Source organism: Oryctolagus cuniculus, chromosome 1, assembly GCF_964237555.1.
Source record: "Oryctolagus cuniculus chromosome 1, mOryCun1.1, whole genome shotgun sequence".
NCBI lineage: Eukaryota > Metazoa > Chordata > Mammalia > Lagomorpha > Leporidae > Oryctolagus > Oryctolagus cuniculus.
The window spans coordinates 79,999,270-80,016,122 of record NC_091432.1 but is presented as its reverse complement, the minus strand read 5'-3'; the positions used below and the strand labels follow the sequence as shown (position 1 = coordinate 80,016,122).

The window sequence follows — 16,853 nt, the reverse complement described above, 5'->3', positions numbered from 1 at the left end:
TAAATAATTTACTAATATTTCTTAATAGCAGAACTGGGATTTGAACTGGAGTATTATATTCTCCAAATATTCATGCTCATTTTAGTACTCCTTGATAACTATTTGGAGGATATTTTACTTAGTAATATTCCAACCTTCCTTCTCCCTTGCAATTAATTTAACCTAGCCCTCCTCATTTGCCTTTGTTATACCTTATATATAATAATTAGATACAATATGTATTTATTACTGGCAAGATATTAAACTTGCTTTACATTGGATTTGAGAATAGGTATCTTTTTAATTATGCAACTTTATTTTTGTAACCACATGATTAATATATTAATAAATTTGGAAAGAAACAGAATGCATAATGAGAGACAATTGCCCAGACTCATCACTCAGAGATGATCAGTGTTTAGTGTTTTGGGGGTATACTTACAAGAGCTTTAAGTACATGGTATATTTTTGCTTTTAGGCTGCTTTCACATCCCTGACTGCTAAATATGATATGGTTTTGCATGCTTCATATAGAACAAATGAAAAATACTAATCCAGGCAAGCCAGAATCAGGAGACTGTATTAGGTGTTTCATCACATCATTAAGGAGACACACAAAGGAAAGTCAGGAAGATTTTTTAGATTTTTTCCTTTGTTATCTTCATCATTGAAATTCTCTTTTTCTCCACTAGTGTTGGCCATCAGAGCATCCCTTAAACTAATTAGTTACATTTGTAAAGACTCATTCTGTTTTTTTTTTTTTTCCTTTTTTCAGGTTTTGAAGATCATGATCTCATGTATGCATTTAATTAAATGGCACCTGGGGACATGTTGGTCCTTTAGAGAACACATCTGAATTGCTGCCTGATTTCTTCGTTTGAAATTTAAGATAGGACACTGTTTGATTCTGCCAGAACTCTCCTAATTTTTCCCCACCATGCTGTCTTCATTAGCTTGAACTCTTTTCCTAAAATGGTCCTTCTGTTGATCCTGTCAGTCCTGCTTTTGAAAGAAGATGTCCGTGGGAGTGCGCAGTCCAGCGAGAGGAGGGTGGTGGCTCACATGCCAGGTGACATCATTATTGGAGCTCTCTTTTCTGTCCACCACCAACCTACTGTGGACAAAGTTCATGAGAGGAAGTGTGGAGCAGTTCGTGAACAGTATGGCATTCAGAGAGTGGAAGCCATGCTGCACACCCTGGAAAGGATCAACTCAGACCCAACACTCTTGCCCAATATCACACTGGGTTGTGAAATAAGAGATTCCTGCTGGCATTCAGCTGTGGCCCTAGAGCAGAGCATTGAATTCATAAGAGATTCCCTCATTTCTTCAGAAGAGGAAGAGGGCTTGGTACGGTGTGTAGATGGCTCTTCCTCCTCTTTCCGCTCCAAGAAGCCTATAGTAGGGGTCATTGGCCCTGGCTCCAGTTCTGTGGCCATTCAGGTCCAGAACTTGCTCCAGCTTTTCAACATACCTCAGATTGCTTACTCAGCAACCAGCATGGATCTGAGTGACAAGACTCTATTCAAGTACTTCATGAGGGTTGTGCCTTCTGATGCTCAACAGGCACGGGCCATGGTGGACATAGTGAAGAGATACAACTGGACATATGTGTCAGCTGTGCACACAGAAGGTGGGTTTCCTTTATATCCTTTGAAGGTATCTTATTATGCTCTCGATTGATTTCTACTTAACATTTTCAGGTTGTGGAAGGTTATACTATATCAGACTACTTTGGATATTTTGAGTCATCTGCAATATGCCAGTACTCTAAGAAGGGAGACATAGTAGATACATAGAGAGGCATGGATTCAAACTAATATGAAGGGTTTTTTGAGCATTATTTGTTGAAATGGAATTCTAAACATTATGTTTTATATTATTTCTACTTGTGCTATAGTGATACCTGTTGTTATTTGTTACCGGAGGCTTTTATATTTTCTGGATTGTCATTGGACACTTTGAATTTTTAACATTTTATGACTGCTCCTACTGTCTACCATTTCTGATAAAGAGAAGTACACATAAATACATAAAGGATGTAAGACAGCCCGCACTACTCCAGGTATATTTTAACAGAGGATTAAAAAATAGTTTAGTCCTATAGCTAGTTTTCAGTAGAATTTTTAACAAAGTGTGAAATGGTAATAGAATGAACCCATTTTATCATTGTGTAGAACATATTCATGAGCATTTTTTAGTAATTCAACATAAATTTCCTTTATAATTTATTGGTTCTCTATGCTCAATGAATAGAGAAGAAGGAAAAAAGTCTGACATTTTATAATAATTAGTCCTTTGTTGTTTATGGTGTTTCAAAATGCTTTTTAGTGCATTATTTACCAGTTCTTGACAGGTTGGTTAGGATTGGCTCTGTTTGATTTACAGAATTAGCATGACGCCAGTGATGAGACTCACTTGTAATATTATGCTCTGGGATAATAATATGCTATATATTAATCACTAAAGAATACTGTAGATGAAAAACATTTTACGAAAAACTAAATTTTTGTGAAGATTAGAAAAAGTTCTGAAAAGTAATAATATATCATTATGATTCAGACAACCAAGTCCTATAATATGAGGGGTTAAATTATTGGTAAATTAATGAAATGTTCAGGATGAGTCCTCTTCAGAGATTTGGAGTGAATCATCAATCAGATATGGTAAAATTTTGATTATCAAATAGCATCATTTTATAAATTACACTGTGTTTCGAGTCATTAATAATATTTGAGCTGCACATTAATATTGTGAGCTTCTATTTGGATTGATACTGTTCTATTTCTGGAAATTTTCATGTTTAAGCTGATAGTTTACTCAAAGACATATTGATATATATAATATTTGATCAATAGACAGGTATTTGGACTAGGAGAACTTTCAATTTTTTTCCCTTGAATATACTCCAATGCTGAGATTTTCCTTATGAAATAACTATTTTATTTGAGTCTGTCAACAAGCCAGTGATATAGATAATCCAGAAATATTATACCAATTTTAACATGCAAAATCTTTAAGACTTTAAATAACTCATCCAGTATGTACCTAATAATATGTACTAATTTTAGAGCCAGAAATAAAGCTCATAGCCACAGACTTTTAGTTAAATGTATTATTATAATTTAAAAGAATTCAATGGAATCTTAACATGAGGAGATACTCATGTAAAATGTATTGATAAGACAAATATATATACGAGGTCCTCTGATGGCTCTGTGGAGACCAGCCCTGTCTGGTCACAACCCTTAACGGATTTGGAATTTCACAAAGGAGATGAGGCATGCACAGATATTTATAGAAGCATAATTCAAGATGACAGGAAGTTACAAATATGTCTCTAAAGTATATTGATGGAAGAAAAAAATTACTTGCTCTGTGGTTATGGGTGTCATGGTGGAAATCCTAGAAAAGGAAATGGAACTTGACAGTTGGATTTTAACTGAAACAATACTGACAATTGGTACAAAGTGAAAAGGAATGATGTGCTGTGGTGGGCATAAGGAAATTTGAGGAGGTGAGAAACTAAAACATATGTTTGAAAAGGTCAAGTATCACAGTGTGCTTTGATTTGCCTCAAATAAATTTTAAGTTTAATCAGGGACTTTCTTCTATCCTCATAAGAATAGAGGTAGGTCATTATATAGAGATGCAAATGCAAGATTGTGCTTCAAGAAAAACTCAGAGTCTTGACTGTTGACTTTTACAAACTTAGAATGTTATTTTCATAAAAATGTACCCCAATAGTAATATGGTATTCTAATACAATAAATTATCATACAGTTATTCAATTTATGATTAGGTAGTTATTAAAATGAAAGAGAACCTTTATAGTAAATAAAATAATAAAGATCTCTAAGATTATTTTAAGTGAAAAACAGATGTAGTTCTATATATGTAGAATTATATTCATATGAAAGTAGATTTTTATGTAAGCTATTTGATTGAGTATGCAAAAAATTCCTCTCAGAGAAGAACAAAATTGGGAAGATTTTTCTCCTGGGAGAAATTCAAAGTAGTTAGAAAAGAGGGTATAATTTGAAATGTTTACTTTTTAAGTGTAACTTTTATGCACATGAATTTGAAATTATATAGCATATGCAGAAATTATCTACTGCAATATAGCAATCATAAGATAATATTCTATCTAGGAGAAAAGTAAGTAAGACAATGGATTTTATTGCCAAATTATTCCGAAGGGACTTGGATGATGCCAAGTCAAGTACTTTGATCATTCTGAGGTTGAAAAAAATGCACCTTGGCTTGTTGTTTTATGTGGTTAAATGAAGAGGTATTTATCTTTATTCAATCCCATAGAAATATGTAGACAATGGATTTTTGTGATGTTTTCTTACACTTTATTGGGACAGTTGTGACATGGTTGGAGTTTTCACAAGCAAACTCCCCTCTAGGATCAGAAAGGTGCTTAAATAAAAAAAGATATAGCTCTGCTGTGTACTGTGGAAGCTTTCCAAGGTGATGTCTCGTTTTCTATGTTCAGCCCTGAAGAATGGCCCAGTTGGATCTTTTATGTAATGATAATGTTGGTTCTTTATTCTCTTTCTTTGGCTGGGTTGGGGTAATTCTCTCTAGCCCTGAATTTATTAGTTGCAGTTCCTTATAATTTAGTTTGCCATCCTTACGATTATCTACCTTTGCTCAGTTGATGTTTCTCTTACTTTTTAATTTTTTTATTAGAAAGATTTTATTTAAGGTATACAAACTTCATGCATTTCATATATACAAATTTGGTAGCATAGTGATTCTTCACTCTTTCTTAATGATGGAAATTTCCAGATGCTTTCGTATGAGCCAGGAAGGTCTCTGAAAAGGTGTGGTCCTATTTTCAAAAAGCTTTTATCCATCCAATTGTCCATTTATTTATACTTAAATCTGACAGAATTGTGTCACATAGTCCTCTTAGCAGCCATCGCAAGATGTTCCCTCAAGAAAATGTGTGCTATCACAGAATTCCAGAGGAGAGCACAAGGAGACCTAGGTTTCAGATTTAATTTTAATCTCTTACATTTATTTCCTGTGAATTATGGATTCTGTAGCCTTCTTCAACTTGTTGTATTGCACAGACACTGTGCCAAGAATGTCTAAGCATAGAGATTCACAGTATAAACCAAAAGAAGAGGATAAAAGAAAGCATTTTTTTTTTTTTTAACTTTAGACCAAACTAGAGCTTCAACTATATAGAGCAGAAGAACATGTGGTGACTCAGAAGAAAAACTTCACACCAGTTAGCACTCTGTGTGCTTTAAGGAACTTCAAGACATCCTCTTTCTCCGTGCTTTTGCAAACTGTGGTACACGTGCCCATTTATAGCACAGGATGGATGCGTTTTCCTATTTAGGGGTGTGCCAGATTGCATTGATGACTTCCATTGATGCTCCCTTGTATCCACATCCTTTGCTTTGAATCTTGATAGTTCCTTTCTACTCTCATGCATCACTAGCCTAACAATTGCTTTGGCCAAAAGAACTTGGTGAAAGAGAGGGCTTCCTCCCTAGTCCAAGTTGAAATGTGATCATCACCATGAGAAGGAGGAAAGCACCCAGATATTCCAGATACAGTCATTTAGTACCATTGACCTCAACCACATGAGAGCACTCAGTGAAGATCAACACAATTGCCTGCCTGACCTACAGCTAATTGCAATTCTATAAATTAGAGCAGCTGGAAACATAAACATTATCCAGCTGACCATTATTCTGAGCAATAAAAAATTGCCTTCAGGATAGAGTCCAGTGTAAGCATATTCATCCCACTGACTTTAGACTCTAACTCCCCTCCTCCTGAATGGGATACTAATGCCATGTTTAAAATTCACAATCAAAAGATTAAATTTGTTAACATGTATTAATATTCATTAGATGTAAATGTGAAATAAAACAGAATAAATGCTGTGGGCAAGAAGGAATATTTAAATACTGCACCCAAAATCCTGTGGCTAGAGATTTGATAGTTCCTGGAAAGCCTACATGCTTTAAATAGTTGAACACTTGCATATATTCCATTATTCCATTCTTGCCCTTGATCTAGCTCAGTTTCATTGAGAAAACTAATTACTGCACTGGGTTTTATGTAGACAGCCACATATTTTCCCACTTCCCAATTTTTGCAGACCCTAGTTGAAATTCTGTTGTATATCCCAAGGGCTATCACAGTAGCTAGTATGTAACAGGTGCTCAAAAACAATTTACTGAATGGATAAATTTGTATTAGAAAACTATGTACCTTACTATTTATGAATATATAGCATATGAATTAGTAGCAGATATATTTTTCACAATTTTGCTACTTTATAAAAATGAGGTGCGAAAATTCCTCCTTTGATTAATTGTGAAATGCTGTTCACACTCCCCTCCCTTTTCTCTTTCCACTGGTGCTTCATTTTCTTATTTCTTTCTAATGACATAGAGATACTAATTTGATCTAGCAAGAAGCACATCAGAAACACTTCAAAGGAAAGGTGTGCCAATAAGTTTTATTGGTAAGATAACATCTCTGAAAACATAAATTATTTTATTTATTTATTTATTCACTTATACTTTTAAAACTTTTATAAAGGGAACAAATTTCTTGTATTTCATATATACAGTTTTTAGGAGCATAATGATATTTTATACCTCCTTTTTTCTTATTTTAATTTTTACTATGATATGTTTTCAGTTTACTTTGAAATCTCAAGGTTAACCCTCCACAAAATAAAGAATTCAACAAGTGATATGAAAACCACATAGATGCTAATACTATGACAGTTTTAGGTTATAATGTTGATTTCCATAAATTACTTATTAAAAATGTGGTAACTGTCAAGTTTTTGTTTAAAGACTTACAGGTGATTCATAGTCTATTTGCTTAGTGAAACTTCTAAGAAGTGGAAATACTTTTTTCACATTTCATCTTTTCTACTAATTGTGATCGTGTTAAGACAACAATTTAGTTTGGAAAGTTAATAAATGTCACTACAGAACCAACCGAGTAGTTTTTAAGTGGTTTCATTTTGTTTCTCCAGGAGTTGAATACTTGAAAGTTGAGATGAATTTTGGGATGATTGTGGTGATAATTCATACACACAAACTACCATTAATTGTGTAGAATGTTGACATTGAAAGGGTCTTGAGTACTAAATCTAATGTCTTCATTATAGAGTTCAAAACAAAGAGATAGAAATGTCAAGTAATTTGGAAATATTGTCATGTAATTAGTTACAATGTTGGAACTACTAATTCCTGTCCAGAGTTGGTTTCTACACCATTGTTGGGGATTATTACTCAATTTCTTTTTGCCACTGTGCTTATTGTCCCTCTGTTGCACTGTTTTATTCCTTTCCCATTTATCTCAGTGGCACGAATCTTTCTAAGGAATATGCTGAAAGTTGTCATGACCATCTGAAAAAGTAGCAGAGACCAAAAGATAAGTAGTTTGCATGAAGACCAGCCTTAAGAAATAGCATGCCCCTCTGATGTTGATCTGTAAAATAGAGGAAGTGCTTTTTGGTTGGATCATATTGAGAATTTTCAGAAGTTCAGGTTTCTACTTGCTCTATAAAATTCTGGAAACATTAAAGTCCCAATATTTCTAAACTTATGGATTGATTATGAAATTTTATTGGTTTTCATTGGCATCATATTATATAAAATCAGAAGATGCAGAGACTTTTAGGGAGGTTTCTCACTAATTAGGTTATAGTCAGGAAAATGTGGAAATTCTAATAGAAAAGAAGCAAACTGTATTCATATATCACTATCAGAAATATTGTTAGTGATGAGAGAAGCACAGGTAACTGTGGGGTGAATGTTCAGAGGGAAGGTACCCTGCCTGTTTTCTGCCCTCCGAGATAAAATTGTACATGGAATCTGAGAAACAGCCTCTAAAAGAGCTCTTATAGTCTCTCTCATGGGAAAAATGGGATCTAGTGACTTATCTAGCTGATTTTCTTCCCTATTTTCAGGTTTCTTTTTCATTAGACAGTTTCCGACATGGATTCTGACTCACCTATAAGAGATTCATGCCTGAGATAACATTCCCAGGCACCATTGCTATCCAACTACTACTGAAAATACCAGATTTCCCTCTGTTTATCCCAAATATTGCATGCCCAGGATAACTAAGTTAGATGGCCTCTGATTTCAGAGGCTGTCATGGCAAAGCTTTCCCAACACCTAGGTAATGCTTTGGGTGATACATCTTGTGAATAGTTTATAGCTCCAACTAATCAGAATCTACCTTGAAAATGAAGATCATCTCTGAGTGTGGTTGTCTGCCAGGTATTTGGTGTTTACCTATTTTATGAGTGAGAATTACACCCATGTATGCTTTCCCTTAGTCTCCTTTATTACAGATCTCAAGGAGATTATATTATTGCCCAGGCTTTAGAGTTTGAATATTTGGAAAGTTCAGTTACACTCTTTACTAAATAGCTGATCTTGTGACTCAGTTTCAAGTCATGACTTTGTTGGCTTCTAGGTTTATAGTATTCAACCATGAGAAACAGATTGCTTCTGAGTGAGGAAAATCAGAAAATAGGAGGTCATGTTGCGATGTATTTATGCTCCAATGTAAAGCTTGTAACATGCAAAACACAGGAGGAAAAACATATTCCACACCACACAGTAAGCTCTATTTAACAAATGCAAAGGAGGCACATAATGAAAATAAGATAGAGATCCACAAACCATAGAGGGACTATGTGAGAAATTGTCCCTCTCCTCCTCCCTCCTTCCTTCCTTCTCTCTCTTCCTTCTCTATCTCCTCATTTTTATTCATCTCTTTTTTAGTACCTAAAGTTTTTTCTTAGGTTTATTTATTTATTTGAAAGGCAAACTTAGAAGGAGAAAAGAGAGAGAGACAAAGACACACATGCATATCCCCCACCCCACAAGAGTGATCCATATGCTGATTCACTCCCCAAATGGCTGCAATGATCAAAGCTGAGCCAAGCTGACTCCAGGGCAAGAAGCTTCATCCAGGTCTCCCACATGGGTGTAGGGGCTCAAGCACTTGGGCCATCTTCTGCTACTTTCCCAGGTACATTTGCAGAGAGCTGGTCAGACATGGAACAGCTGGGACATGAACCAGCACCCCATTTTGGGTGCTGGTATTGCAGACAGTGAGTTAACTCACTATGCAACAACACTGGCCCCATACTAGAACTTTTGAAAAATGACTTTTAATATTAGGCTATTTACTAAGTATGGTTAGGATTAATTACATCAACCTCCCATTAATTTGAGAATGGATATGTAATATATGAAAATTTTACATTAATGATAATGGAGTTTGAAAGGTTGAAATTAAAAGAATTTGTTTTGCTAAAATGAGGATAACTGACATCAAAACTAGAGAATTTTACTCTGTAATTCTGAGGAGGTTATGTTCGCTTCTTCCGTCATTTGTCATATTGTGGGGAGCAACTGGGAGCAACTCGGACTAGACTGAGTTACTGGAATTAAGACTTATTCTATGCATCTGCTCTCCCACAATATGGCGCTGGGAGAGGAGAAAACAGCTTCTACACAGCTGCCTTCAGTTCAGCCAATAAACTGTAGGACTTGCTCCTGATTGGAGGAGAGCAGCGTACTCGGTGTGTGGGCAGCGGAGTTGGGATTGGCAGAGGAGGACTATAAAGGAGGAGAGAGACGGCATGCACCAGGAACATCTAAGGGGAACATCTAAGGGGAACACCTGTGCAGCCCCCGAGAGAGCCGGCCGGCGGTGTGCCGCTCCCCCGCGGAAGTGGGGAATGTGGCAGGGGGAACCGCCCTTCCACGGAGGTGGAAGGACCAGCAGCCAACCCGGGAAGGACCAGCAGCAAACCCGGGGAGGGCCGAGCAGACAGAAGAACAGCGCAGGGTCCTGTGTCGTTCCTCCGCGAAGAGGGGGAACGACATCATATGAAAAGGGGCCAAAAAGGTTGTTTTCCCTTCCAATAATCATCTTTTAGGACTTGCTGTGCTTAAGTAACTGCAGACTACACAGGGGCTGTATTAAATTTTAGACATTATATAAATTAACGGTAAAACTACTACTCAAACAGTACTTTATACTTTGTGTATCTGTGTGGGTGCAAACTGTTGAAATCTTAGTATATACCAAGTTGATCTTCTGTATATAAAGATAATTGAAAATGAATCTTGATTAAGAATGGGATGGGAGAGGGAGTGGGAGATGGGATGGTTATGGGTGGGAGGGAGGTTATGGGTGGAAAAGCCACTATAATCCCAAAGTTGTACTTTCAAAATTTATATTTATTAAATAAAAGTTAAATAAATAAATAAATAAATGCAATTAAACATGGCTTGTTCAAAGGAGAGTGACCAAAATATATTAAACTTGTAACAAACAAACAAAAAATAACATTTCCTCAGAGCATAATTTTAGTAGGGAGAAGTGAAGACATGGTAGAATCCTAATTGCCTATTTGAGAAATTTCATAAATTTAGGTATTTGTAAAAATCCGAGAGAATAGGTCTAGGCTTACTGTGTATGGCCAAGAGCATTGCAAAGAGAGCCAATAGGTGACATACCAGAGTAAAAACTGATGTCTGCATTAAGAATCTGTATTTTTTGGTTCAACAAAACTGTTACTTCTATTAGGTGGTAGTGAATCAGTTCTCTGTCACTCCTTTTCCAGAAGTCCATAAGAAGCAACTATTTGGTGGTAGGATTGTAGAAAATGAACTTAAACCTTAATTTGAAGAAGGAGAGGAGCTGGAACATTCTTTTTTTTTTTTGACAAATCCCAATACTGACAATTAAATTTTAAATTTTATATGTGTTCTATTACATTATGAGTTAAAACATTACATGCACTATACTATATATTTTAAATATTTGTTAGTTTTTTATTCCACACCACAGTCAAATAAGATAATCATTTTACATGTTAGAGAATTGATATGGAAAGAGAAAGTGATTTGTGTACAATAGTGCAGCTAGTTAGTGGAAGAACAAGGAATTGGACCCAAGACCAACTATTTTGAAACAAATCTAAACTTCCTCCCTTTGCACTAGAGTAATTGTGGCTTCAAGCATGGTTCTTCCTTCCCTAAGAAATAAAAACACAGTTTGTTTCCCACTGAGAAAATATTTTTGATAATTTTTTTTTAAATCTAACTATGAAAGTCACATCTTTCCTGTTTGCATGCAGTGGAATAATTACAGTTAAAAGGAAATAAATTAAGGAGGAGGCATAAGGCAACAAGCTGACCTCACTGAAAACTTTTTGGGGTCTGATGATAAGCGCAGTTTGTGCCTTGTTTTTTCTAGTCCCATCTCCACTGTAGACTCTGCATACTACCCTTCTGATGCCAATAGGAGAAAACAATATGGTATGCATTTTTAAGAGCAAGGAGACATACTGTTAAATGATGTAGCCTTATGTATGAAAGACAATTCTTTGGAATTCATAATGGGTATGACATATGCAATCTAATTTTAGAAAACTTATAAATATTTCAGAAAGACTTAGCAATTCAACCAAATGTTTAGGAACCTTTTTTCTTGAATGTCTTCTGAGAATGTGAAGTTTAGGTAAAGTACAATTTATAAAACAAAGTAAGATAAGATATGAGAGAACATTTTTAGAAATAAAAGTAGTTCTATGAAATGGATAAGCTACACTGGAGCCATGACCTTAAATTCATAAAGTGTGTTGCAAAGACAACTCTAGAATTAAAGTTCCTTGGCCTTTTGGAATCAATCCTTTCTAAAAAGTAGCAAGTACCCAAGCAGATCCTCATTAATATTCTTGTTATTTGAGGGATTTTGGTCAAGTAACTTTATTTTTCTCAATATCATGTTGAGATAATAATAGCTGCTCAGTAAGATTTTGTGCAAACTAAATATGAAGCACTTAGCATCAAGCTTGGCTCATACCAAGTGTTCAATGAGTACCTTCTAAATTTATCTACTAAGAACTTTTCTTGCTTTATCTTAGCCATGAACAAAAAGCAATCCATAAATGACATTTCAGTTTGGTTCTACCTACTTAAAGTTGACTACCAAATGAAGTAGGGAGTTGATCATGAAAGTGAACAATGCATGTAGTAAGTTTTATCTTCTTACCAATTTTGGTTTTGGAAGTGAGCTTGCAATTATGCAATAAAACATGGGATGGTTAGTGCTTTGACACAGTTATGTCTGAACCCCATACCCCATCCTCCAAATGTTAATATATTTTGAAAGGCCTTGTGTTGTAGTGACACGAGCCAACTCTAGAAAATCCTAGAATCGGACTGTTAATATGGTTGTCTTTGCTGTGTGTATATACATATAATGATGTGGAGATAGAACTATAGAGGATGAAAAAAGAAAGTTGATCTTATATTTAAAGCATTACTGAATTATATTTTCACTTTTTTGAGAGGCATGAGCAACTTTTGTGATAAAATAATCTTTAAGCAACAGATATAAAACTTTTTCATAAATTTCAAATCTGACATACTCATGGAATTTTATGACTGGAAGGTTTGTTAATATAATCTAAATTGTAGCACATAGAGGCATTCCCTTATCCTGAATATAAAGCCAAAAGGAAATAATGTGGAGCAGAGGAAATATAACAGATAATTCTATTGAATAGTTACATTCATATATTGAATAGTTACCAAATTGATGCTCCTCTTGCAGATTGTTGTAGCTCAAATAGTAACGATGACAATAACAACTCAAGTGTTTACTGTGCTTTTGGAAATACTGAAAATTCTCTGTAATCTGTGAAGTAATATAAGATACAAATTTTATTGTTATGATTAGCATATTATTAAGATAATCTGAAAATCAGACCATCCAAACTGCAGTAAAAAGTAGATAAAATATAAAGAGTAAAAAGGATAGGTTTGCATTACTTTCTTCAAGGACTAACAAAAGAGCTATTTCTATCTGTTTCTTCACAAAACCTTCTTCATATCTTTAGGTTATGTAAGTATTTCAGCTGTTATATATCTTACTTTCACCAAATTTCAGTTAAGATTCCAAGCTTTGACTCCCTGTTGGAGGTGGAGAGCCATTTGCTTTTTTGTAAAGAAATGTATTATTATAATTCCATAATGTAGCTTTTTATCCTTTAAAGGCTCTGGGAAAAATATAAAAATTAGGTAAGCAACATGTTAGTTTAACTACAATTTCATGGAATATGAAATTAAAATTTAAATCACAGGTGAACATGATAATTAATGTGCTTTTATTGAAGTAATTTGTGAAAGGATAGGAAATATATCTAGACATTGAAAAAGCTAAAACTATATTATCATAATCAAAAGTAATTTAATTGTTTTCAATCCCTAAATTATTGCCCTTCTCTCTATCATCTGAGCATAATTGGTTCTAATTTTTCATTGAGAGGACCTAAATTTTTTTTTAATTTTTTTTAACTTTTATTTAATGAATATAAATTTCCAAAGTACGATTTATGGATTACAATGGCTTCCCCCAAATACCGTCCCTCCCACCCACTACCCTCCCCTTTCCCACTCCCTCTCCCCTTCCATTCACATCAAGATTCATTTTCGATTATCTTAATATACAGAAGATCAGCTTAGTATGCATTAAGTAAGGATTTCAACAGTTTGCTCCCACACAGAAACATAAAGTGAAAAATAATAGATGATTTTTTTTAAATGATGATGAAATCAGATCAGACCTATTGTCATGTTTAATCCCAGTGAGAGTCAAGTTGAGAGTTGATAATTTCTTTTTTTTTTTTTTTTTTTTTTTTTTTTTTTTTTTTACAGAGGATCAGTTTAGTATACATTAAGTAAAGATTTCAACAGTTTGCACCCCCATAGAAACACAAAGTGAAATATATTGTTTGAGTACTCGTTATAGCATTAAATCTCAATACACAGCACATTAAGGACAGAGATCCTACATGAGGAGTAAGTGCACAGTGACTCCTGTTGTTGACTTTACCAATTGACACTCCTGTCTATGGCATCAGTAATCTCCCTATGCTCCAGTCATGAGTTTCCAAGGCTATGGAAGCCCTCTGAGTTCTCCGATTCTTATCTTGTTTAGACAAGGTCATAGTCAAAGCGGAGGTTCTCTCCTCCCTTCAGAGAAAGGTACCTCCTTCTTTGAAGACCTGTTCTTTCCACTGGGATCTCACTCGCAGAGATCTTTTGCCAGAGTGTCTTGGCTTTCCATGCCTGAAATACTCTCATGGGCTTTTCAGCCAGATCGGAATGCCTTTAGGGCTGATTCTGAGGCCAGAGTGCTATTTAGGACATCTGCTATTCTATGAGTCTGCTGAGTATCTCACTTCCCATGTTGGATCACTCTCCCCTTTATTTATTCCATCGGTTAGTGTTAGCAGGTACTAGACTTGTTTATGTGCTCCCTTTGACTCTTAGTCCTTTCATTATGATCAATTGTGAACTGAAATTGATCACTTGGAATAGTGAGATGGCATTGGTACATGCCACCCTGATGGGATTGAATTGGAATCCCCTGGTATGTTTTTAACTCTACCATTTGGGGCAAGTCAGCTTGAGCATGTCCCAAATTATACATCTCTTCCCTCTCTTATTCCCACTCTTATGTTTAACAGGGATCACATTTCAGTTAATTTTTAACACTTAAGAATAACTGTGTATTAATTACAGAATTAAACCAGTCATACTAAGTAGAACAGATAAAAAAACTACTAAGAGGGATAATGTATTAAGTTGTTCATTAACAGTCAGGGCTATGCTGATCAAGTCACCGTTTCCCATAGTGTCCATTCACTTCAGGAGGTTTCCTTTTTGGTGTTCAGTCAGTTGTCACCGATCAGGGAGAACATATGGTATTTGTCCCTTTGGGACTGGCTTATTTCACTCAGCATGATGTGTTCCAGATTCCTCCATTTTGTTGCAAATGACTGGATTTCGTTGTTTCTTACTGCGGTATAGTATTCTAAAGAGTACATATCCCATAATTTCTTTATCCAGTCTACTGTTGATGGGCATTTAGGTTGGTTCCAAGGACCTAAAAATTTTAAGAAACCATTAATTTCCATTTTTTCATATTAGAACTCTAGGTTTTATTTAAAAACATATGCTGAAAATTAAGCTGACAATATTAATTATATAACTATTTCTATACAATTGAAAAAAGTAAATCCTCTTATATCTAATAAAAATCAAGAAAAGTATTTTGGAGCTTAGTGATACTGTCATTTACCAAATTATTGAAGTATTGAAAATAATTAAAAACTGGTGGGATAATTTAAATGAATTGGAAAAAAATTCACAGGAAATATATTATGCTTTTTGATGAAAAAGTAACATATTTCAATGCAGATTTATAGTAAATAAAAGCACATAAATAGAACTAAAGATCCATGTGATACTAAAATAATTGACTTAATTTATAAATATTAATTGGATATATATGAATACTATGCATTTGATTCTATGGTAGACGCTGTGAAAGAACTGAGTAGAAGCACTTGCCAGCACTTGACTTTTCTCAGGATTATAATGAGCCATGGCTTCACATTAAATGAATTTTACCCTCATAGGAGAAATATGATTACATGTAAGCAGCAGTTCAGAGAGATACCTACACAACAAGGGATGAGTGAATAGTGTAACTAGACAAAAGGAGAGATGGTTTTGTTAATATAATTTGGAAGCTTAGGGAAGTTTAAATTTTTCTTAAAGAAAAGAATCTCTACTTACCAGTCTTCACTAAATAATATAAATGAAATAAGATATTATACCACAACAAAAAACAGAATAGTGATTTTTATCTTTGGTTGAAGTTAAAACATCAATTAAAACATCAATGTGTTGTATTTTGTTTACTAAAAATTATTCCCTACATCCTATTCCACACATCCTAGTGACTTACACTCTAGGATTGAAAGGAACCAAGTAAAACATCCTAGATTGCCTAGTGATTCCATTTTGTTTATACTTGCTGTATGTCCCTGATGCAGTATGCAGATAAGTACTGTTCCATTTCAGAAAGGCTTTGTTAGATGTTTTTAATTGTTCTACTGTAAAACAGTAAAATTTAAATTCTACTCACTGGCATATTGAAGTCAACTTTGAGTAGTAAACTATAAAATTCATAAACACAAGTAATAAAGACACTCTGGGGGATAGACTTTTTAGCATGCCAATTAAGTTGCTTGTGTCCTACATTGGAGTTCCTGGGCTTGATATTTGTGTCTTGATTCCAGCTTCTTCCTAATAGATGCTGGGAGGCAGCAGGTGATAGCTCAAATGACTGGTTTCCTGCTACCCACTTGGTAGACTTTGAATGAGTTTCTGGCTCCCAGCTCCTGGATTTTAGCACCAGGATCAACCCTAGCCATTGTGGGGATGGGGAGTGAACCAGTGGGTGGGAGCTCACTCTCATTCTCTTTCTGCCTCTCAAATACTACTACTACTGCTGCTGCTGCTGCTGCTACTACTACTACTACTACTACTACTAATATACATTCTGGCTTATCAAAATTGAGATAAATTTCATTTTGTGAGTCTTTTGACCTCTTATAATTATATGAATTATCTATGTGAAACTCTAGGAAAATTTAAATACTTTTAACCCATTTCAACTGTACTACATTTTTCTAGCACAAATGTAACGTCATTTAGGCAGTTACTCATAATCTAAAACATTTCTTGGTTTCCATCTCTTTCTTAAAATTCTCAACACACTTTCTCTTCCTAAGTCTTCTAAGTCTTAAGCTCAGTTTTGTTTTGTTCTTTTGAATAATGAGTAGAATTAATGATTGTGCTAAATTGGTTTCACTTATTCAGAATATACCTTCCTTGAAGGAGACAGCATTATTTTGTGACTTTAGAGAATAGTAATCCAGATTTTTTAGGCAAGAAATACTTTCCCTAGCCTCAAAACTTATTATGTATCTT

General features: G+C 34.8%; 1 protein-coding gene across 4 annotated transcripts in view; it reads left to right on the top strand.

Annotated features, from left to right (window-relative positions):
• GRM5 (glutamate metabotropic receptor 5) overlaps positions 1-16,853 on the top strand; it is a 557,251-nt gene that overhangs the window by 14,664 nt on the left and 525,734 nt on the right. For all 4 annotated transcript variants that reach the window (XR_007909731.2, XM_051820841.2, XM_051820823.2 and 1 more), the window contains exon 2: positions 755-1,612. Coding sequence is in view for 3 of the 4 variants with exons in the window: in XM_051820841.2 (XP_051676801.1) it covers positions 952-1,612 (661 nt within the window). In the remaining variant the exon portion in view is untranslated. The remainder of the gene's footprint in view (positions 1-754; positions 1,613-16,853) is intronic.